Raw genomic sequence first — 23,591 nt, forward strand, 5'->3', positions numbered from 1 at the left:
TAGTATCAGTAATTGTTAAACTATACAATTATCCCCATATATTGGGTTGGCTTTTTGGTTTGAACCAAAAGTGTGCCTTTAAATTTCACCAAATATCCCATTTACTTCTTCAGTGAAAGGAACTTGCTCAGGTGTCATTATGTCACTGCAGACAAGGAGTATTATAGTATAATATCATACTCTTGTTGATATGATAAAGCCTGAATAGGCTATATTAGAATTTAAAATCAAATTTAACAGCACAAAACACAGCCTCCAAAATGGCCATAAGCTGAATCAACACTCTAATATTATTTCAACAAAATTTTAAAATGAGGCAAATTAATACAAAATGGATCATAGATATACAAAACTAAATTAATACAGGCAAGTACTTTTTGACAATTAGTTTACAGGAAAAAAATATATTTAAAAAATCAGTAGGGGACTAATATAGACACGTATGAGGTGTTACAGACTTCTTTTTTTCTAAGTCAGAAGATTCAGTGGCATTCAACCATAAAATCTGAATTCCTTTAATACATTTACAAGGTAAAAAATGTAAAATAGAAAATAAGTTCTATTTCTATCATTTTGTGTCTGGTTTTTATTTTGTTTGCACGATCTGAGGCAGAAGTTATTTGATGAACAGGACTTGAAAATGTTTTTTTTTTGTACTTAAAAGTTCAGTAAAAATTAAAATAAAACACACACACACACACACACACACACACACACACACACACACACACAGAAATAAAACCAAAAATCCAGCGGAACTTGAACATACCACGAGTCATATTTCCGGCTGAGAGAAAGTGCAGTTTACGTGAATCACCTGAACGCAGCACAACATTAAGAGCACTCCATCGGCTGAGGAGAGACAAGGTAACAACGTTAGCTGTCAGTGTCTTTAACTGTGATTTACTGACGATAAAAACTGAAATAGCAGCAGAGGAACAGCAGGGTTCTTTAAAGTGACTCTTTTGTGGAAGCTGTGACTGTTAGCCTGCTGACAGCTAACTCTGCTAACCGGCAGCTATCAAAACAAACGATTTCCTTTAGCTAACTCTGCTGGCCTGTGTTGTTCAGTCTGTGCTGAAAAGTTACCGGTGTTGTTAAATCAGAGCAGCTAGCTAAAGGACTGAGTTTCTATGCGTCAGTATTCATGTAGCCTATCAGGAATGTTGTTTTGTTTGTTGGGTTCATTTTCAATTCATTTAAAACAGGCCTTCTTGTTATGGGTGGGGGTCCGGCGGATGTAACTTCACATTAGCTACCGACCTATCATAGCTAACGTAAACTAGCTTCTCGGGATTAAACTTTTCAACAATTAATTAACTTTAGTTGCATCTAAATGGAGTCAGCAAGTAGTAGCATCATCCTTTTATAACTTTAACTCTGTTCTAATACACTAACTAACGAGCCGGCCTGCGGTAGAGACAAGAATTAGGTTTTTGTAAGTTCTTTCCACTACTTTCTATGCGGAAGTGACTGAAAAGCAGTCAGAAAACAGCGAAGTTACATAATATATTGCCCGAAAACTTTGATTTACATAACTTAAAGCTCTCTGTGTTTGGTTTGATGGGCTGTTAACTTTCTTGTGTGATGTCTCAGTTGTCAACAGGCAGCAAAAAATGCCAAACAGGAATGATAGGAATGACAGCGTTTGTTTTTTTTTCCCCCACAGGCACACAAAACTGATGAATTACACTCAACTGACATTAAGTTAACTACATCATTATATAGTTACTGAAATGACACAACGTTTACTTTCATTCAGCATTTGGTAAATATGCTTTTGGCTGTAGCTGAGAATTAGAGCTGAAGTTGATGAACAGAAAATTAATCAGTAGCCATTTTTACAGTTGCTTAAAGGGATAGTCCAGATTTTCTTAATTGGGGATGTATGGTGTACTTATCAATAGTTTGTGTATAACATGCAATAGATATCAGTCGGCACGCCCCTGGTTTGGAGAAACAGGCTGCTGTCCAACAAGGAGGCTAAGCAATGTACTGCTGTGGACAGGGGTCAGCAACAACACATATTTTAGCCATCTAAAACAATGTTTAAAAAAATCAATATTACTTTTAGTATATGCTACTTAAGAGTATTTTCACTGCACCGTCAGAATGCCCATTTCCATGTGGAAGCTGTTAGTGGCTTCACTTCCCCATTTATGTTTTTGTCAAATCCACCAGACTCCATTGACAAAAATTGACAAAAAAGGTTGCTGAACACGGGAAATGCTGGTGTACTGCTGCCTTGAACCGTTATTTTGTTTGTGTTATCGTGTGACTTTGGAGATGAAAGAACCCTTTCAAATGGCAAAGTCACACTATAACACAAACAAAAAACAAGGCAGCAGTAGACCAGGGGCCTGTATCACGAAGCAGGATTAATGTCTTAGCGAGGTAACTTCAGGGTTAACCCTGGGTTTTCGGTCTCACGAAGCCGGTTCAGTTCTTATCGGGGTAGATCACCATGGTAACTTACTCTGAACGGCTATCCTGCTCCGGAGCAGGGTAAGTTCAGGGTTGAATCTGATCCTATAAAAAGCACCACCCACTGGCCAATCAGCTGTTGGGAAAAAATGACTCCACTGACAGAAATGCAGCCCAGTCATGATGGGAAGTTTAATTCATTTGATTGATTTTGATTTGAAAGTTTATTTTGAACATTAAAAAAGAAAAGAAAGCAACAACAACAGACAATGAAAAGATTGTTCAAAAAGGAGTGGAAAGAAGTGAAACTTTCATCCCACCCCTTCATAAGAAAGAAACTGATCATTTAATAGCACCATTAATTAGTGCCAACATTTTGTTTTGTTGGAGGAAATGATCCCTGTTAAAGATAATGGGCCTAATTGACAGCTTTGCTGCTGGAAATGTGGAAAGTAGCCTATCATGTCTACACTTCATGGTGTTTGAGGGATTTTCCTTTTTGTTTTTTAAAGAGGGACACTAGGTATATTTTTACGCAGCTGTTAAGTTCTAACACAGCTCAATATCAGGATGATTTTATTCAGACTATCAATTTGGTGTTGATATGATTTAATTGTGGAGTCAGCTTTTTTTATTGTAGCATATATAACGTTATGACAAAGAAGACCAATTCATCAGACGCAATGATGTTAGACGATAATTGTAATACACGCAATTCATCTGCGCAGCATTGATTTCATGGGATTCAAGGGTGTGATCAGTGTCAGATGTACAGGTACAGGTACAGGTACTGTAGCTACTTGAACCAGTGATGAGTAGTTTAACCTACACATCATTTTATTTGCTACCTTGTGTTGTCTTGATTTTTCTCTCTCTCCTCCTCTCTTTCTTCTTTCCTGACCCGTTTTTTTTTTCTTCTCTATTATGTGATTTCATTGATGTTTTGACAGGGGAATTTCTTTGATAAGCTTTTAGTGGCTTCTAACCTCTCTGGCACTTTTCTTTTTTTAGTCTTGTAAATTTTATGCTGTCTGTTTTTAACATTATGTGCAAATAAACTAATCTACACTAAAACTAAACATTATTCATCCCGTTATGCGTTGCCACGCATGTTTCCTCCTCCTGCAGCTGCCACAGTGTTGGCCTTTTCTCTAATGTTGCTTTTCTCCTCCTCATATTTTAGTAGAATTAATCTCTGATCCTCATGAGAAATACTTTTTCTTCCCTCACATACGGCGCTCTGTGAGGACGCTCAGTGACGCTCAGTGACGCTGCGCTTCTCTCATGATTGTGATTGGTCCGCTGCGTGCGCGTTCACGGCTCTTGATAAAGCAACCCTGGGTTGAGTTACCGAGTTGATATCCAGCGTTGTGATACCGATTATCCTGATTGCCATTGTCAGGGTTAGTCAACCCAGGATAGGTCTGGGCAACCCAGGAAAGGTTGATCTCACTTCGTGATACAGGCCCCAGCAGTTCCTGTGTTCAGCAATATTAAATCACTGTTTTTCTCAATGGATTCTGGCGTTGGGTAGAACAATATAACTGCTTCATTTTCCTGTTGGAAATCACTGTCTGATATTAAGGTAAAACTGTGAAAATATTCCAAGTATAGCATATATATAGTGATATATAAAAAAAAAAATTTAAGTGGGATTTTGTGTTTTGTCGCTGACCCGCCCACAGCAGTAGATTGCTTAGCTCATGTCAGACTCAAGCTTTCTTCTCCAAACTGGAGGTGTGCCAACTGAAATCTACGATATGTGATACACTGTCTATGGATAAATACCCCACGCAACCCCACTTCAGAAGATCTGAACTCTCCCTTTAATTGCTAACATTCTCTGGTTACAACTTCTGGAACATTTCAGTTAGCTGTTTTTCTTTGTTATATATAATTGTAAAAAAATCTTCGCTTTTTGATAGATAGTCTTTTTCCACAAGCAGAATTTATTTTCACAGTAGTGCTGCAGTTGATGATAATGTTCTTTGTTGATTATCTATCATTTTCTCAATTAATCAGTTAGTTGTTTGGTCTGTAAAATGTCAGAAAATGAGGTGAATGTCGAGCAGTGTTTCCTAAAGCCCAAGAGGACGTCCTCAAATGTCTTGTTTTATTCACAACCTGAAGAAATTGAGTTTGTTGTCATAGAGGAGGAAAGAAACCAAAGCAAATTCACAATTAGGAGTTAGAATTAGAGAATTATACCCAAACTGATTAATTAATTAGATTTGTTAGTAGCTAATAAAATGTGAAATACTGTATAAAATGTCTCAAAACAGTTAAAAAAAATCCCCTTCTCAAGTTCCCAGAGCCCATGGTGATATTTTTAAATTGTTATCTGATAAACAGTCCAAAACTCAAAGACACAAATGATATGTAGACAGGGATAGCAGGAAATCCTCACATTTGAGAAGCTGAAAACGGCAAATGCATGACATTTTCCTTGTTTAATGATTTGGAAGGATGACAAAGTGTAGGGTTTCCCTTGTGAAAGTGGTGTAGCCAAGGTGTTGACAAATCTTGTCTCATAATCAGTTGAATTAGTCGATGATTGGACTAAACAGTAGACACATTCATTAAATATGTGTTGTGTGAAACAGCATCTCTGCCCATTTTCTGTGCAGGTCGAGGCCTTATTTTATTAAACAGATATTAATTAGCTGTAATCCTCTGGTAATTTGTGAGTTAATGATTTCTTCTGTAAAAGATGAAACTTCATTACGTTAAAGAGTAGTTGTTTCATTGAACTAAAATAATCTGATCTCCAAAACAGGACCAACTTAATGCAGATAACAGCATGTAGAAGAAACAATGATATGTTTGCCACGAATATGCATTTTCCAGAATTGCCTGCATGTGTTTCTGAAATCTCTCTGAGGAATGAATTCTGCAGACATAACTGGTGTCATTGTTCCAACAGATGACCAGTAAACTTGTCCCTGACTCATCAGAGTTCAGCTGAGTGCTGCCTTTGCCCAAAGGCCCAAACAAAGAGCCAGTGATGAAGTGGCAGCCCATAGCCCTTTACAATTGTCCCTCTTAATGAAGCGCCAGCCTGAGTATGTAAGCTGCTCGGCGTCTGGGTGGTCACAGGATCTCTAGCCAGTGTGTAGTAAACACTGCGTTTCTATAGCTAACACTGTTTCTGTGTCCTGCACGGTGTGCTTATGGAAGCTCATGGCATCCCAGTCAACCTGCCACCTGATACATACAGGCTGATGGTGGCTGCAGGTTGTTTACATGCAGCTGAAACAAAAGGAAACAAAGAGCTGGATTTTATGTTTTTGCCTGCAGTTATTCACAAGTTGGTCTGGCTTCTAAACCATTTTACTGACCAACTTTGTGATTAGGATGTAGTCAAATTGTCCAAGTGTCCAGCAGAAATCATTGCCCACTATTTATAATTATTTCCTTAAATACTAAATCTGTTCAGTGGTGCATAAGATGTCAGAAATGACAAAAAAACAAAACAAAATTACTTCAAATTTTCCCAAAACCCAAGCTGAAGTTCAGAAAGTTACAACACTTCAATGTAATGCAGCCTTTAAAACCAGGAAGAGAAAACACTTGTGACTTACGATACACAAAATCTAAGACGATATCCAATCTTATATTACAACATTGCTATAATATTGATATATTGCCCAGCCCTCCTTCAGATCATGTTTTACTCGAGCAAGAGTCCAAATCCAAAAAGATTCAGTTCAGTATGAGAGAAAACAAAGAAAATACAGCAGATATTCATATATGAGAAGCCTGAAGCAGTGAATGTTTGGCATGTTTGCTTAAAAAATTACATCAATGATTATCAGAGTAGTTGCCAATTAATTTCCTGTCATTTGAACAACTTATCATTTTAGTGCCCTCAGGGTTACTTCACATTTTCCATTTCAAAATTCCACACTTTTCCAGACTCAAATTTCCGATCTTCCTGGTACATTTTTCAGACCATATTTGAGAAATAGGCAGCCCTCAGAAAACTTTATCCATCGAGGCCATTCAGTCCGAACTCCTATGCAAAAAGTTGGCCGATGTTCCACTGTTGAACATCTCTGCCCTAAGAGGAAATAAACAAGAGCTACTTATACTCGCATTATTTTCCCGTAACATATTAACTAAACAATATGTTATTGTTCCCACCATATATTTTAGTCTATAAATGAGAACCAAAACTGAGTTTATCCCAACTATTAATGGAAACAACAATGAACGCAGCCCTAAAGGTTTCCTTACACAGAAAAAAAAGTCTGTTTACTTTTTGATTACCACATCACTGCATAACTCATAAATGTTCAGACAAGCTTGATATTTGGTGTTTTTTTTTCAAACTAATTTGTTCACCAATGTCTAGATTTGGGGCAGAGCTGTTGTGCAGGTTGTGACAAACAGACATAGAAGCAGCTTTCCTGTAGGAGTGAGCGTTTTAGTTGAGTTTTATGTTTTAGAAAACAGAATAGGGGCAAGTCTGGAAACCCAAATATTTGTTTGAACTCTCTTAACCCTCCTCTTCCTTATCGAATCCTGGAAATTACTCAAATTAAATTTCATACTTTTCCATACTGCGGAGGAAGGCTGACTTTTACTCTTAAAGTAATGAAGCATCTTAAAGTTGGAGGTGTGTCTGTGGCTTTAAACTGGCAAATGTTAGCTGTGATGGGTGTTTAGGGTTTTGATTTCAAGGTGTGTGGAATATGTTCACAGATTTTAAGACCATGCACTACTGAATATACTTTTCAGATACAAAAAGAGATAATGTGTCAGAGGCAGGTTATGTGTTAAAGGAAACTTTTTAGAGTGTGCCAGGGCTGACGTCAAAACCCGGAAATTTAGCATAGTGCTGATTCCCGGAAGAGAAAGTGAATGTGATTTTTGCATTGTGTTTTGGATTATGTCAGAAAATAAGCTCTGTGGCTAACACAAGTTTATGATACTTACAGGTTTTGTTCAGCGAGATAATCTTGACATATGAACACCTTTCATACCGCATTTGAAGCTTAAATGCGATCGCCAGAAGTAAAAAGCTAACTTTAGGCTTTAACGGACTACATGACTACTCCACGGTCGCATGACTCTTGACGTCACCGCCACTAAGCTTTCAACTGATTTCGGCCGTATTATTTTAAAAACATTGTATAATGGGGAAATCGGACTGTTTAAGCTAAATAAGAAGCTGTAATGGCGGACTGCCAGCACTCTCACCTGTTCGGGGGTGATGACGGTTACTGTCCCCGACAGGGTTTGTAGTCGTATTGAGCAACTTGTTAGCAACCGCCTTTTTTACGACATGTAAAAGCTTCAAAATTCACAAGTAGGGTATTTACTGACGTGTTTTATGTCGTAGAACAAAACCTGAAACTCGCTTAAGCTTTTGTTAACCACAGACCTTATTTGAGGCATTTTACCAAAATCCCATTCAAAAAACGTATTGACTTTTAGACAAGAGAACCAGAAGTGCTAAAAGCGCTAACGGAGTTCCGGGTTTACTGGTACACTCTATTATGTGGTAATAATAATTAAATTGCACCTCAAATGACGCTAGTTGACATTACCGCTATAAAAAAAATCAGAGTATTCACTTTGTCCAGATGTGGAACTGAAAAATCCTGAATCTCTTTGCATTTATGAAGCTTTACCATCCAAATTAATTACAGAGGTAAATTTAAATGTCTAAGTGTATTTTTGAGTAAGTGAGTTATATTACGCACACATACATAACCAAATTTTATGTTTTAGTCACAGTGTGGGATTGATCTCTGATTTAATCTCCTCAGGTACAAAGTTTAGAAGTCCTTCCAGAGATCTTGTCAATAAACAAGACTTTCTCTGTCTCCCACCTGTTGCTCTTCTCTCCTTCATTTCCTCCTCCACAGATGCAGACTATAAAGTGCGTGGTGGTGGGTGATGGAGCGGTGGGAAAGACTTGCCTGCTCATCTCCTACACCACCAACAAGTTTCCCTCTGAATACGTCCCCACGGTGAGTCACTGCGACAACACAAACATCAACTGACATTGAAAGTGACACTCTGTAAACATGCAGTAGAGAGGTTTTCCACTCTCTGCTCTTAACAATCACTGCCTCTGTAGTTCTTTCCTGTCAAACAGGAAGTGACACTTGTTGATGTTTGTCCGGACTAGACTGACATGAAAAGCATGGTTCTTTACATGAGCAGTGATCTGTTACCAGACTAAAAAGAAAACATTACCAAATAGACACTCTTGTATTGACAGTGTGCATATTGTTTCCTGCTCAATAAGGAATTATCACTGACATTTCAGGTGCACTCACTTGTGGTTTTACCTACAAATACAGTGGTTCAGAAATTCTGGTTAAACTATTCACAACTCTTCAGCCTGTTAAATATTCTGACATGATTGATTAGAATAATTGCAAAAAATACAAAATCCGCACGCTCACTTTGAAGCTAAAGCCAGGAAATTGTTATCTTAGCTTAGCGTAAAGATTGGAAACAGGGAAAACAGCCATCCTGGCTCTGTCCAAATCCACCTACTAACACCTCGAAATCTTACCAGTTAAACCTGTAAGAACTACAAGAGCACTCGAAAAGCACAGACCTCCTCCAAGGCTAGATGCCCTATCTTGCAAGGGTGAGAAAAAAATTTCTGTGTCCACCAAACTGAACCCTCTAGGGATGACAAATGAAGCCAAAGCTTTATGTGCCAAAAACTACACTTGAGGCTGGGTCCAAGAGCGAGTCCATCCCCTTAGACCACCATGTTAAAATGACCAACTTCACAACAGAAATAAACACGTTTAAAGTCTTGTACAGAAAACCGTTTTGGTCTCTGTAGCTAATTTCAACATTCATGACAACTGTAGGGATACACCTCAGCTGTTTCAGTGTTAGTAAGTCATATAATTATGCATAATTATGGGTGGGGTAGCTTTGAGTGAACAGTGGCTGCTGTTCGTTGACAAGTCGCTACCACAGCAACAACATTGGTGAATTAATGTAACAATGGCATATCCCTAGATTCACAGCATAGCCGTGGCTGTCGCAATTTTAGTGTGTTTGCAGTTCATGAAAGTTATTTATAAGTCTTCAAGCAGATTTATATTTATGCATCAGCTCTATGCAGAGCCTACACTGTAGCCAAGCACGTGGCTTACGCCGTTTTGAGCATTTATACTTGTGCTGTGGTCTGCCTGTGTCGCTCTGCAGTTACATTTTCAAAACACTAGTCGGCAGTGAGATTTCTGTGCTGTAAGTGCTGTAAAGTTTAGTTGATTCAAAACACACATTAAACATGGCTTAATAGCAATAGTACTCAAATCGGCTTCAATATAACTCACAGGATACGCAGACAAAACACTTATATTTTGCTGACACATTTTCCCCACAAATATAACAGGCTAATGTTATTAGCATGAGCCTATGGCATTTTACATTGTATAAATTAGCCTAGCAGCTAGTGGAGATTTTCTCTACTCATGAAGCCAGGGACAACAGCAACATTAGAAACGTTACGTTGCAAAATTTGGCTCCATTATAACTCACAAGGTTCACTGACAAAACAACCGTTTTTTACTAAACAAGTTTTCCAAACAAATTCAACATGCTAACATTTTAAGCACAAGCTTATGGCATTTCACATTGTATGAATTAGCCTAGCAACTAGGGGAGATGTCCTCTGCTCATATACTGACAGGATAAATCACACACACACAAGACTTGATCTGTGAAACAAAAGTAAATAAAAGCTTCTTTTTCACTGAGGGAAATTCAGCTTCCACGAATAGACAGTCTGCGTCGCCATTACGTGTACTGACATTTCTGGGGAGGTTCACTGTGGCTTTGTCCATTATTTAATAGAGTCTATGGTATCTGCTCTGTGATTTGGATCCACTCCAAAAAAAAATTTTTTTAATACATAATCCTGCTGGCAAACCATCAAACAAACCAGACTGAACACACAACCACCTGAGATGGTGATGGCCAAACCCTTAAAGTATCCGAGTGTGCTGTTTGGGTGGATTCTTAGTATTGCAGCCCTCTGTGTGTGTTTGTGCATGTTTGTTTGTATATGTGTGTGGTTGCTTATTTTCATGTAGCTGCAAGTTTAAATATTTGAGATACTCTGAAGTCTGTTTCCCTACATTTCATATTTTTTACTGTGACCTGCTGAAGCAGCATGATGAGGAAGCGGCCTTGCAGGCTCTGCAGATATAAGATGTGGTTCAGACTGTCACCTCAGCTCGACTGATCCTGCAAACTCTGACTTTTTTGGTTTGTAACAGTCAGAAAACAGCTGACTGACTGTTGACAGGCAGGACTGTCCTGCTGGAAATATCTTAAACATCCCTAATTGATAGGCAGCTTCACTGAGTGCTGACTGCAATTTGTTGAGTAATTCTCTACGGTTTTCTATTGGGACCCCATATCTCTCTCACTCTCTCTCTCTTTCTCTTTCTCTCTGTCAGTAGTCAGCACACTTTGATCAGAGGATTGCAGAACCAACAGTGCTGACTCAGCTTTATCTTCCTCTTCCTGTCTGACAATCTGTCTCTCACACCTCCCTCCCCCGTCATCAATTTTAACCATTCGGTTTGAATATGTCAGTACTGTCCCAACACCACAATATGTTTCTTTTCCATTATTTATATATATATACATATATATATATATATGTATATATATATATATATATATATATATATATTTGTGTGTGTGTGTGTGTGTGTGTGTGTGTGTGTATATATATATATATATATATATATATATATATATATATATATATATATATATATATATATACGTATCAAAATATTAAGTATAATACTGTGTAGTAAGTAATATCTCAAATATCCCAATACAACCTAAGATATTTCAGGGAGAGCCAACATATAATTAGTATGGCAATATCTCTGGTGATAAACAAATTCCCATCATCTTGGTACACGTCATTCTGACTAGATATTTTGAGAATAAAGTTTAGAAATTTCATGAATAAAGTTGTAGTAGTCTGAGAATAATCTTGTAATATTTAAGAAGGGTTTGAGAACAAAGTCTTGATATTTGAGAATAAAGTTGTACGTAATGTTTTTAGAATAAAGTTCTAATATTTTGAGAATAGAATTGCAGTATTACAAGTATGAAGTCACAGTGTTTTTAAAAATAAAGTCACAGCATTTTGACGATAAAGAGGTAATATTTTAAGAATAAATTTGCAGTGTTTCGATAATTAAGTCGTTATATATTATGAATCAGTGGTAATATTTTGAGACTAAAGTCCCAGTGTTTTTAGAATAAAATTGTAAAATTTTAGAATAGAATTATGGTATTTTAAGAATTAAGTCACAGTATTTCGAAAATGAAATGATGGTATTTTGAGAATGAAGCCGTAATGCTTTAGGAATAATGTCCCAGTGTTTTGAGGATAAAGTTTTGGTTTGAGGATTAAGTGAGAGAGTGCAGACCTCTGCCAAGCAGCTCGGATTTCCCGCCATTTTATTATTTTATCCACTTCGCTTCAACATCATCTATTCCTTGTCCCATTGTCAACCTTTCCTGAAAATTTCATCAAAATCTGTTCAGAACTTTTCGAGTTATTTTACAGACAAACAAACAAACTGGCGAAAACATAACCTCCTTGGTGGAGGTAATAAAGTCCCAGTATTTTTAGAGTTAAGTTACAGTATTTTGAGAATAAAGCCACAAAAATTGAGAATAAAGTCTGTGTATTTAGAATAAAGTTGTTGAGTTTGTGAGTTTCATCTATAACCTTACAGTATGTATATAACATTACTGTTGTGATTTTCAGCCGAAGTCATTAAAAAAAAAAAATCATAATACTGCAGTTTAATTCTCCTAATATCAAGACCTTTTTATTTTTTTATTTTCAGTGGTCCTAAAACTCTTACATAGCATGTAACAACTGTGAAATTCATCCATATAATAATAGTAATGATTACATATCTCCCACTTATGTAGGCTGCCTTACAGTTCGGTCAGTTAGAAACAATGATAACATTTTGTACTGCTTATCGTTCTGCTGTTTTGTGAAATGTATTGTTTTTATTACATATTTGACATTATGTTAATGCAAGTATTGCCCTGTTGTTATTAACAACACTATGACCAACGCTAGTTTTATCTTAAACCTCTGAAACGAATACCAATTTACTTGGAACTTACAATTTGAATTATAATATTAGCATTTTGATCAAATTATTTTGCACACCCTCATCCTCCTGTAAGTGCTGCTCGTTCTTCTCTTCGCCCTCAGTATGAGATCCATCACAGTGAACATGCACAAACTTTTTGTTTTGTCTTCACTTTGCTGTCTGTGGTGAGCATTTTTACATAAGTGCTGCATCTTGTTGAGCTGCTTCCTGTTCGTCAGCCGACAACAAACACAATAAGAAAAATTGTGAGGGAGGAAGTCTTCTCCAGGAAATAATCCCTCAAAAATATGTCGCCTTATCAGACTTTAATGTCACATCCGTAACATTTTATTTCAAGCGTCTTTGTTAGGGAGCTTAGTTCAAGCTGAGGTTTGGTACTGTATAAGGTCTGAACACAGCATGTGTTGCTGTATGAATGAGCACAGTTAAACTTAGTTATATAGAAATGTTATTGTAATGCTAAATGACAGGCTCTAACTGGCCACTTCTCCATGTAGCTGCAGCTCTGTCCCACTGTAACCAGTGTGTTATGATCACACTGTTTCTAGCAGCTTCTGCAGTCTGAGCTCTGTATAAACAGAGTATCATCACAAACCTGTTCTGTATTTTGCTGTGAGTGTATTTGTGTGTATATCTGTGTGTGAACAATGAGTGTGTGAGTGTGTTTGTGTGTGTGATTTGTATTTTATTGAAATTGTGTGTGTGTGTGTGTGTGTGTGTGTGTGTGTGTGTGTCTCTCCATGGCTCGTGCCTCAACGTATCATTCAGTGTTTGTGTCTGAACTTGTACTAATACTCTGTGTGTGTGTGTGTGTGTGTGTGTGTGTGTGTGTGTGTGTGTTCTATTGCAAGTTTATCTGAAACTTGTTACGTCTCTGAATAAATTTGTTAAAATTTGCATTGTATTTGGCTATAGTTTTTGTTTTTTAATTGTTACTTCTTTTTCAGTCTTGTCACTATTTTTTGCCATCGTTTATATCAATAAAATAACCATAGATTCAGTGCTCTTTGTACTTGTAGGTTTGATACCCAATGCCATGGACACATTCTGATCAGTACTGAAAACATATTATAGTCTGACGCCGCCCTAGACGTAGGCAATATGGTGCAACAAGCATTTCCAGTCCCCTGCTGTGAGCCTGCCTGTTTAAATAAGGACTAAACAGATGTAGGAGTAAACTTAGCTGGAATCCATGTTTGTAATACCTGTTGTAGCTTCCTGTTCTGCAGGCTACATCCTCCAGTTTATCTGGAACCTGTCTGTGCATATGGAGCTTCATTAAAAAGGAACAGTGTCTGCAGGCTGCAGACGTGTTGAAGCCGTGCTGTGTATTGAAGCATGGCACAGCGGCTATAAAACACTCCCTGTTTCAGCTCACTGCCACAGTCACAGAGCTGAGGTTAGCAGGCATGTTGGGACCATGCTGCTTGTTATTGTGGATGGCAGCAGCCTGAAGGCACGAGAGTGATGAAACAGGAGGGAGACAGGCTGACAGTGAGTCTGTTCACCTGAACAGCAGCACTCCCTTTACTGAGAGCATTCAGCTTGTTTCTGTCAGTTTCACATGATTTAAAATAATACCGTTTTCTTTTAGAAACACTAACCAGCTATCTTTAAATATCCCATTGATTGCAACATAGACTCTAAACACTCCAGCCTGTTCCATGGATGAGTTCCTCTGCGTGGTCGGTGAAGCGGGAATATAACAAGAGTATTATTGACTTATAGTATGATATATGGACATGACCTTGATCATTTCCCTGGCCTCTGTATTGCCTGTTGTGTTACATGCATGTTAGTTTATATAAGAATGTCACCAAAATTTTAGCCAGCATGATTCCAGAATAAACATCAGGGTTTTCCTGACCATTTTAGGACTTGGGCACAACAATTCTCTCATTTTTATCTCTCCACTCCACCTACTTGTGGGAGTCCAAAGAAAAATAAAGCAACTTTTCGAAGATGACACAGTGTAGCTTACCGGTAGCCTGCAGCTGCACTTTTGGATCAGACGAGGCACAGTCCTGATAGTCATTAGCTTGCCACCCCCTGGCACTATGTCAGAAAGTTTGTCGTTTTTACAGAAATAACCAAGATCAATGACCAAATCATCATATTTCTAATATACTCACAATGTACTGACTGTTAGCGGTTAACTCGAACAAAATGTCTGGTTTAGTTAATGCAGTAAAATTAAATTATTAATCAGGCTAACGAAGAAGCAGATTCGACAGTAAAACTTTGTTTTTAAACTTTTCTCTTTTTTCAAACCCTGATTTTTGCCATGGGGTTTTATGAGGTATTTATTGATAGTCGGTGTAATATTTTCACCACTTTACCTTGCTGTCATACAGCCCTTTCTGTCACTCTCTTCCTCTGAATGAAACAATACCTCACAGAATACAGGAGTTAATAGTCTTGTGCTGCCTTGATTGATTAGTTTGATTGTGTTATTGTGTGACTTTCAAATCCAAACTAACATGGCATCCTCAGCAATACATTGCTAAGCTTTCGTGCCAGTTAGGGGGTTAGAGGGATATTGAAAGATCGATAACACACTATCCTCAAAGAAGACTCTGGAAAAAAACAATATAAATATCATAATTATGGACTATAAATCACCCACTTTGTTGGTTTCTCAGCTAAAGGTTCTGTCCTGTTTACTCTGTTGGTTTGGACATGAGCAAACTGAAAGAAAACATCTTCTTAAAATCACTGAAAGGCCTGCAATGATGTGAACCTGTATGTGTGTGTTCTTGTACTTGTATCTTTGTGAGGACCAGTGAGAGTTTCAGACCTTGACAGGGAGGACATTTTTGGAAAGTGAAGACAATTTTTGTCTGGTCATCACTTCCTCAAAGGTCTTTCTAGTTTCAGAATTAGGCAGGTTAGTGGCTAGGGAATGTTTTGTATCCATAAGGGTCCTTAAAATGATATGTACAGAATGTGTGTGTCTTTTGTTAGACATGCACGTGCCTCTTAAAGATGAGGAGTATACTTCCTGTTTTGTTCCTAAGAATGTCTGAGATCATAGGGCTTTTTCACATGTTTATTTCCTTCCTTCCCTTGTGCTCTGTCTCTGTATTCCACCCTCACTCCTCACCCTCTGTCTCCCTCAGGTTTTTGATAACTATGCAGTGACAGTGATGATCGGCGGGGAGCCGTACACTCTGGGACTGTTTGACACTGCAGGTAAAAATAAAGTTTGCATGTAGTTTCTAAATGTTATGCTTAGAGGAGCTGCAATAACTACAGGGACAGAAGTTGTAACAATAGAATTCATAGAGTAGCAGCAGTATTTGTTGTACTTTGAGCTTGTGTCTCCTGAAACAGGAGAGAAACTTTCTAATCTCCCTCACTGACAGCTGTCATAATGCCAGTTACTGGCTATATCTTTAGCACAATTTCTGTTGATCAGAGTGTTGGTGTCTGTCTCCCCCCTACAGGTCAGGAGGACTACGACAGGCTGCGACCCCTCAGCTACCCTCAGACCGACGTCTTCCTTGTCTGTTTCTCTGTTGTATCGCCTTCCTCTTTTGAGAATGTCAGAGAGAAGGTGAGTTTGTGTGGTTGAGTCAGTTTCAGTGTCTTTCATCTCCAGCGTGAGGTTAAAGGTAGCCCCATCATGCATTTCTTTTTTTCTGTCATATTTAAATATATCTAAAGTTAATGTGGCCAAAGTTTCAAATAACAAGGTATAATTATGTAAAAGTAATCCCTGTGAGCCTTTAGATTCAATATACAACTTCCTCAATCATACATGATTTTTTCCTGAGACTTATAATTACTATAACAATTGTAATAACTTTCCCATAAAGCTATTCAGTTTCCCAGACTGTGGATGAGAAGTATTATTGACATTTAAACAATGGTCAAATGAAAAGTCTTCCTCAAATAATAAGTGAAAACATACACAGAACACAAACCTGTATATCACAGAGAAATTCCAATACACAAATCCTTTTTTATTCAACAAAGACAAATTTAACTGTGACTTTGATCTTGTCAAGTGTTGAACCCAGACACAGGTCTTCCAGATTAAACGCCTCATCCTCCTCTGACTGTGTCTCTTCCCAGTGGGTGCCAGAGATTTCACACCACTGCCCGCGGACGCCCTTCCTGCTGGTTGGGACTCAGGTGGATCTCAGAGATGACAGCAACACTCTGGAGAAACTGGCCAAGAACAAACAGCGAGCTCTGACCTGTGAGAGCGGAGAGAAGCTGGCTCGAGAGCTGAAAGCCGTCAAATATGTGGAGTGTTCAGCACTTACACAGGTACGCAGAGAGGCAGGATGTCTGAGGTTTTATAGTGAGAAACAGGCCACCATATCTGTTGCTGTTCTCTTATAGGATAGGTGATAAAAACTGATATAAACACTGAATGAAGCAGCTTTATGTTAAAAATCTGTTTCCCAGATGTTGTTTGGTACAGCTGGAGCTGGAGTCAAGCTGCCGCTAGCATTTGCTCAGCTTGTTTCTCTGATTACTTTTGATCCAGACGACCAATGACTAAAATCCTCTATCTGGTTAAAAAAATATAGTTAAAACATTCAAGGTCTAAAAAGTGTACTTTAAAAATGTGGCTTAAAACTGGATCAAAAGTCAATTAATTACAGCTTTGTGCAGACAGCCACAACCCTGACAAATGCACAAAGAAGATATGATGCCACTGACAGGCAGTAGTGACCAAATGACACAAACCGTGTCCTCGATTAAAATTAGAGATTTCTCTGTGTTGAACATTGTTGGAAACATTTGAGATAATCTCAGTACACAACTCAACAAAATGTACAACATTGGTCTGGTTGTTTTTAGACATTTAAATGCATAAAAGTTACAAATTATATCTTTAATGATCTTGAATGGAATATAAAAAGCTACACATGATAAAATATTCTTAATCACAAACCATTTCCCAAATCATTAATTTGTATTTGCAGTATTAATAATTTCTATGATTAAACAATCAATACTTGGCATCTGTGTATCTATAAAATATTACTAGGCAAAATATCAAGTTACTATGCTGAATCAGTTTTTTCCCCCACTCCTACATAATATTGATTGAGAATGGCAAATGAGACCAAGATAACATGCTAAATATTAATAATAGCAAATTGCAATAGTACAGAAGTTTGACTGGTAAAAGAATCTGCCTTGCTGGTTATTTTTTCCATCTACCAGCCACCTTTGACGGTAGGCCAAAAAATTAATTATGGATAATAATGATGCTCAGCTCTGTTGGCTCAGTGTCATTGCATGAGGGGGGTAATTGGACAAAGAGATTACACCTGTCGTACTGATTTGTCCAAAAAAAAAGTTTACAAATAATCACATAGACTTGAATTGGGAAATGCACACATAGCAGGAGACCCGGTCTGGAATAAAACAGCGACGGTGCGGTTACATAAACTTGACACCTCGACTTCTTTTATGCTTATTGTTTTGGTCTGTCTTATGAAGCAAAGGCAGAGTGACACTAATGCTTTGTCTGCAGCAGCAATTGAAGAAGAAACATACACTTTTTTTAATGAGCAAACATACCTACTTAGATGGAATTGTAGCTCATGAGTGTTTCTGTCTGTCTGTCTCTTTCTCAGAGGGGACTGAAGAACGTGTTTGACGAGGCCATCCTGGCAGCTCTGGAGCCTCCAGACACCAAACCCAAGAAGCGCTGCGTCCTGCTATAGATGCCCCAAGAGCAGGAGGAGGTAGAGGGGGTGGATGGAGGGAAAAGATGAACCCAGACGGGAACAGAGGGAGGCAGTACTGAGAGGAGGGGGAGGGTGCGAAGGTGGATGAGGTAGACACATGTTTAAACAGTGCCTTCAGCCGTAGTGACTTAATGTGGGTGTGGTGTTGGAAGAGACGGGCTCTCAATAGGCGTTATTCTCATCATAGATACGTGTCGAATGTAATATGACTAACACATGTGAGCAACACTTCTCACTAACCAGGAATCGGGCTTTTAATTATAGGAGGAGGAGGGTTGAGCAACAGAGAGGGCTACACCTCATACGCCTTAAAGATACAAACAGTGGATGGAGTCACGGTTACAGCTCAAACTGCCAACCACCTTCTCAAAAAAGATTTCCACCCAAGTCACAAGTCTTCAAGTTTGAGAACTGTACAAAATGTCTGACGAAGATTTGTCTGGTCAGTAGTTGTAGATCACACTGCTGTTTAACATTTATTGAAATTTGTAGAGAAGCTGCTCTGCTGTAGATGTGCTTCCTGTAGAGGTTTAGAAAGACATTTTCACTGACAGACATTTGAAATTGAGCTGACAGTTACATTTTCACACCAACAAAAGTGTCTCAATTCACAGTAAGGTTAGAAAAATGATTCTTTAAAGATATACCATGCAGGATTTTAATTGAAAATAACATGCATAGACTCATACAGAAGTAATCCATCTCACTCATCACTTATGACCCACTCTCAGTGTGTGGTGTATTTATCTGCAGAGACTATTTTTTTAAATTGTTTTTATTTTCTGTGTGTGAGACATTTATGATTTATTGATCTAAGCATTTCTGACTCCACTACAGTAGGTGTTAATATGCCCCCTTTCAGCTTGTTAGTATCGCACCTTTTTCCAGTTGACCTTTAATGTTACAGACCAAACAAACGACAAACACGTAAGCTGCCGTTAGCTTGAGGCAAACTGGTACAATGGTGGACAACTTTACAGCTCTGTATACTTTGTCCATCCAAAAATGCTCAGCTCTGGATGTAGATTTCACTATGTTGTTACCGGCTTCTTCTCCTGTTATGCATTTAAAGCTTTCAATTTCCATGTCAAAGCCTGGGGTGGACACTGTGGACAGTTTGGGTCCAATTGACTGTATATGCAGGAGTAATTCGACTCCCATTCACGTTATCTGGGTGTGTTAGTCCGACTTTGAGAAATTCAGACTAACACGTTAACATGTATTTTAAAAGTCTGGTTTTAGTTGGACTAACACAATAAATAGATTTTCTCCAATGTAAACATGTCTACTGTAGAAGCATTAATATGAAACATACAAATTTTACTTACCTGTGTTTTACAGAAACGTACAATGCCAACATTTTCTTCTGGTGTCTGAGCTGAAAATCTTTAGAAATCCAGGTCTAGAATCTGTGTCATTTTACAGGTATACAACACAGGAATTGTCAGCTACTGTTTGTAAACAGTATCACAGATGAAAGTGAAAGCCAAACCCAGATTCACTATATCTGCGTTTATTTTGCCGCTGTGTCCGCAATATACGTAGCTCCCTCTTGGATGCGTGCTGCTTATGGTCTGGCACCTGGTCTCTACCTTTTTATTAAGTCCTCACCTCACCTGTGCGCTATGCCCAGGAACATCCTGAACACAACAAAATAAGAAGAAAATAAGTTAATACAGGCAGAGAGAGGGCAGGGTCTCTTCAGATAAATAGACTGCCACACGCTTCTAGTGGGTCATGAGTGATGACTGAGAGGGATTACTTCTGTTAGTTTGTACATTGGTTTTTAGGAAAATTATGCATAGTATACCTTAAATCTTTAATGGTCCAGGTTGCATTGTAAAAAAAATCTGGTTTAAAAAGAAAAAGAAAGATGCAGCATTAATAATAGTCTGATTAAAACAACGAAAAGAGGATCACGTGGAGCAAAACACATTCCTGAGGCAAAAATAATGCTGATTTTTATTTCAAGAGTCATAGCAAGCCTGGTGTTGACTGTAACCTGACTTCATCCATATCAGTAGAAAGTGATTCAGATCACTTTGTGCAGAATCAGAGTTTCAGTCCATCTTTACTGATTTCTGCTTTGCAGTCTAAAAGACAACATATGCCCGCATGTAAAGGTAGCAGCCGATGATGGCAACATGCATGCTTGCAATAATCTAACGAATCTAACCTGATTAAAATTGCAAACTCATCATTGTTTCTCTCACGTGAAAACAGTGCTTTCAAAAAATGTAATTTGTTCAGAAATTAAACCTTTAATTTGGCACATATATTGGTTGAGTTTCATAAGACAAATAGTCAAAGTTTCCTTGAGCCATGTGGCAACATGACAAACATGGAATAATCATCAAATTTGGAGTCATGGGATTTACCCCTGACAACAGAAAAATGTTGAAATACACATATTTGCACACAATGATACGTTCTGTTGTCATTGTGACCCCAAAAGTGCTTTCTCTGTAGTCACGCTGTCTTTTCTCTCTCCTGCCGTCTCACTGTGGACATCCTGAACCAAACACGTAACTGAAAACTCCATACCACCTAATACAAAGGATTAAACGTGTTATATATGGGACTGTAACATAAGTAAATCAACGTAAAATTAATTTTGGCTGGCTGCTGCAGTGAACAGTGTCGGCCTCAAAGCTGCATTTTGTGTTATGAGCTGGTCAGTCAAATTTGAATCTCTTTATGGCACAAAACATTTTAAAAAAAACATCTACGGCTGTCAAGTTTTCCCAGAATTAGGTTAATGAAAAATGTGGACGAATTCACCTGATCCAAGAAGAGTCACAGTTAAAAGGACACAGACATAGAACATTGCTATAGTCCTATTGAGAAACCATTTGATAAAAAAAAGAAAAAAAAAGATATGCACTAAAAAACCTCGAAACGCCTTAATTTTCCTGCAGCATAAGAACCAGACTTCACCTCCTTTATTCCATTTTTTATGTGTGTATTGTACTGACTGAGATGTCAGGACATCTACTATTTTGAAATCCTCTAATGGCTTTTCGTCTTCTTCGCTTTGCTTCCTAATAACTTTGATCACCAGACTGATTTTTGGTCTAAACTTGTTGATATATTGGTAATTAAATGGGATCTAAGCTTTCATGCCTTGTGCCGTTCACAGTAGATGTGACGAAACATTTAACTCATGACCTCCTCGTATTGTCCGCTCCTGCTTGGCTCTCCTTCTGGCCTGAACCTCAAGTGCTCGTTTGGTGTGTTAGCACCTCCTGGAGGCCTTAAAGGGGAATACCGCTCAGTTTAAAGGTTCATCTGTGTTGTTACTTTGGCCAGCAGCTGACTCGTCACTGCTTTAGGGCATTAAATAAATCTCACTTGAACCCAGAAATAAGAAACTTGAAACTGTAATGTCATCAGTTACACCATAAGTTGTCGTTAAGCAGCTGATGTGTCCGAGGCCAAACAGACAACAACTGAAATAACTTAAATTGAGAATATTCCCCATTAAAATGATCTAAAATTCCACTTTGCTTTTTTTCCACTGTTTTGAAAATGACAGATTATTCTGATAATGTATGGATGATTACAAGTATTATATATATTTTTCTTTGCTCCTTATTGTTCCTTGGGGAACATAATTTTAGCAGGTTTTTTTTTTCTGGACACTTGATTTTTTATTTTTCTTTTTAGATATTTTTACTATTACTTGATGGTTGTGTGCCAACGGTTTGAGAGAGTGTCACCAACTAAATCCTCATAATAAGCTTCTAATGGCAGAAAAAAAACGACCTAATAACAGCTGAAGCAATAATTACAGATGTGGAAAACTGCTCTGTATGGAAAGATGAATGTTGGAACTGGTGTTTGGAAATAATAAAAACAGTACTTGAATGTTGTTTCCTCTTGACTTGATTTTATTTTTATTAATTACCATTTGAGACACTTGTCTTCCTCTGCTCAACTATTTTATTTTCTTTTGAATAAAATGCAATGTCTTTAATTACTTTTAATTTAGATATATTGTCTTGTGATTAATGAAAAAATCCTACATTTTATTTTATTTGTGGATTTTTTAGCAATTTTCAAGAAATCAATTCCACAGTAAAAATATGGCAAAGTACGCTAGTTGTGGATTTAAAAATAAATTCTTAAACTATTTATTTTTTCTTTTGTTTTCTTTTTGGGCTAAGAGACTCTCCTTTTGTCAATGCTTCTAAATAAAGAGGTTATTATGAACACGAAGAAGTGGAATTCAACATAAAATATATATAACATAAAACATTGCAAAACCCCCACATAAGACCACAGAAAATACTGCATATGTCAACTGAAAGTGAACATCAAATTTTTACTCCTACTCATGAACTTAAAGACGTTTCTTCAAATGACTGTTCAGCCAGTCTCATTATTTTATCCCTGTTTGTTTATACAGTGGAAAAAATAAGTATTCAACATGTCAACATTTGTTTAATTAAACATATTTCCAATGCAGCTATTCACATAAAAATTGAGACCAGACATTGGTTCTCAAACTCCATAAAACTACACAGACAAAGATGTTAAAACATTTCAATCCATAAATAAAGTTATGTGCAATAAAGTGGAATGACAGGAAAAAAGTATTGGTTTAATACTGGTTGATTTAAGACTGCCAGACAGGCTGGTCTGAGTATTTCAGAATCTGCTGATCTACTGGGATTTTCACACACAACCATCTCTAGGGTTTACAGAGGATGGTCTGAAAAAGAGAAAATATCCAGTGAGCAGCAGTTCTCTGGGTGAAAATGCCTTGTTGATGCCAGACGTCAGAGGAGAATGGCCAGACTGGTTCAAGATGAGAAAAAGGCAGCAGTAACTCAAATAACCACTCGTTACAACCAAGGTCTGCAGAAGACCATCTCTGAACCAACAACACTTCCAACCTTGAAGCAGATGGGCTACAGCAGCAGAAGACCACACCAGTTGCCACTCCTGTCAGCTAACAACAGGAAACTGAGGCTACAGTTCACACAGGCTCACCAAAACTGGACAACAGAAGATTGGAAAAATGTTGCCTGGTCTGATGGTAGGGTCAGAATTTTGTGTAAATGACATGAAAGCACAGATATTTCCTGCCTTGTATCAACGGTTCAGGCTGCTGGTGGTGGTCTAAGAGTGTGGGGGATCATTTCTTGGCACACTTTGGGCCCCTTAGTACCAACTGAGCATGGTTTAAACACCACAGCCTACCTGAGTATTGTCGCTGACCGTGTCCATCCCTTTATGACCACAGTGTACCCATCTTCTGATGGCTACTTCCAGCAGGATAATGTGCCATATCACAAAGCTC

The 23,591-nt window shown here is 37.9% G+C and overlaps 1 protein-coding gene across 1 annotated transcript; it reads left to right on the forward strand.

Moving 5' to 3' along the window:
• Window positions 1-780: 780 nt before the first annotated feature.
• LOC125904465 (cell division control protein 42 homolog) lies at window positions 781-22,153 on the forward strand. The gene is made up of 6 exons (XM_049601862.1): window positions 781-867; window positions 8,298-8,402; window positions 15,692-15,764; window positions 16,019-16,128; window positions 16,650-16,847; window positions 18,173-22,153. Exons 2-6 carry the CDS (start codon window positions 8,298-8,300, stop codon window positions 18,260-18,262), a joined length of 576 nt encoding a protein of 191 aa, XP_049457819.1. The 5' UTR covers window positions 781-867; the 3' UTR covers window positions 18,263-22,153.
• The last annotated feature ends 1,438 nt before the right edge of the window (window positions 22,154-23,591 follow it).

The sequence above is a fragment of the Epinephelus fuscoguttatus genome, linkage group LG17 (genome assembly GCF_011397635.1).
Source record: "Epinephelus fuscoguttatus linkage group LG17, E.fuscoguttatus.final_Chr_v1".
Classification (NCBI taxonomy): domain Eukaryota; kingdom Metazoa; phylum Chordata; class Actinopteri; order Perciformes; family Serranidae; genus Epinephelus; species Epinephelus fuscoguttatus.

Bases quoted from the DNA above. Each gene is read 5' to 3' on its own strand.
- LOC125904465 (XM_049601862.1), top strand. From the start codon at position 8,298: ATGCAGACTATAAAGTGCGTGGTGGTGGGTGATGGAGCGGTGGGAAAG. The intron at 8,403-15,691 runs GTGAGTCACTGC...TGTCTCCCTCAG, and splicing joins CCTCTGAATACGTCCCCACG to GTTTTTGATAACTATGCAGT. The intron at 15,765-16,018 runs GTAAAAATAAAG...TCCCCCCTACAG, and splicing joins GGGACTGTTTGACACTGCAG to GTCAGGAGGACTACGACAGG.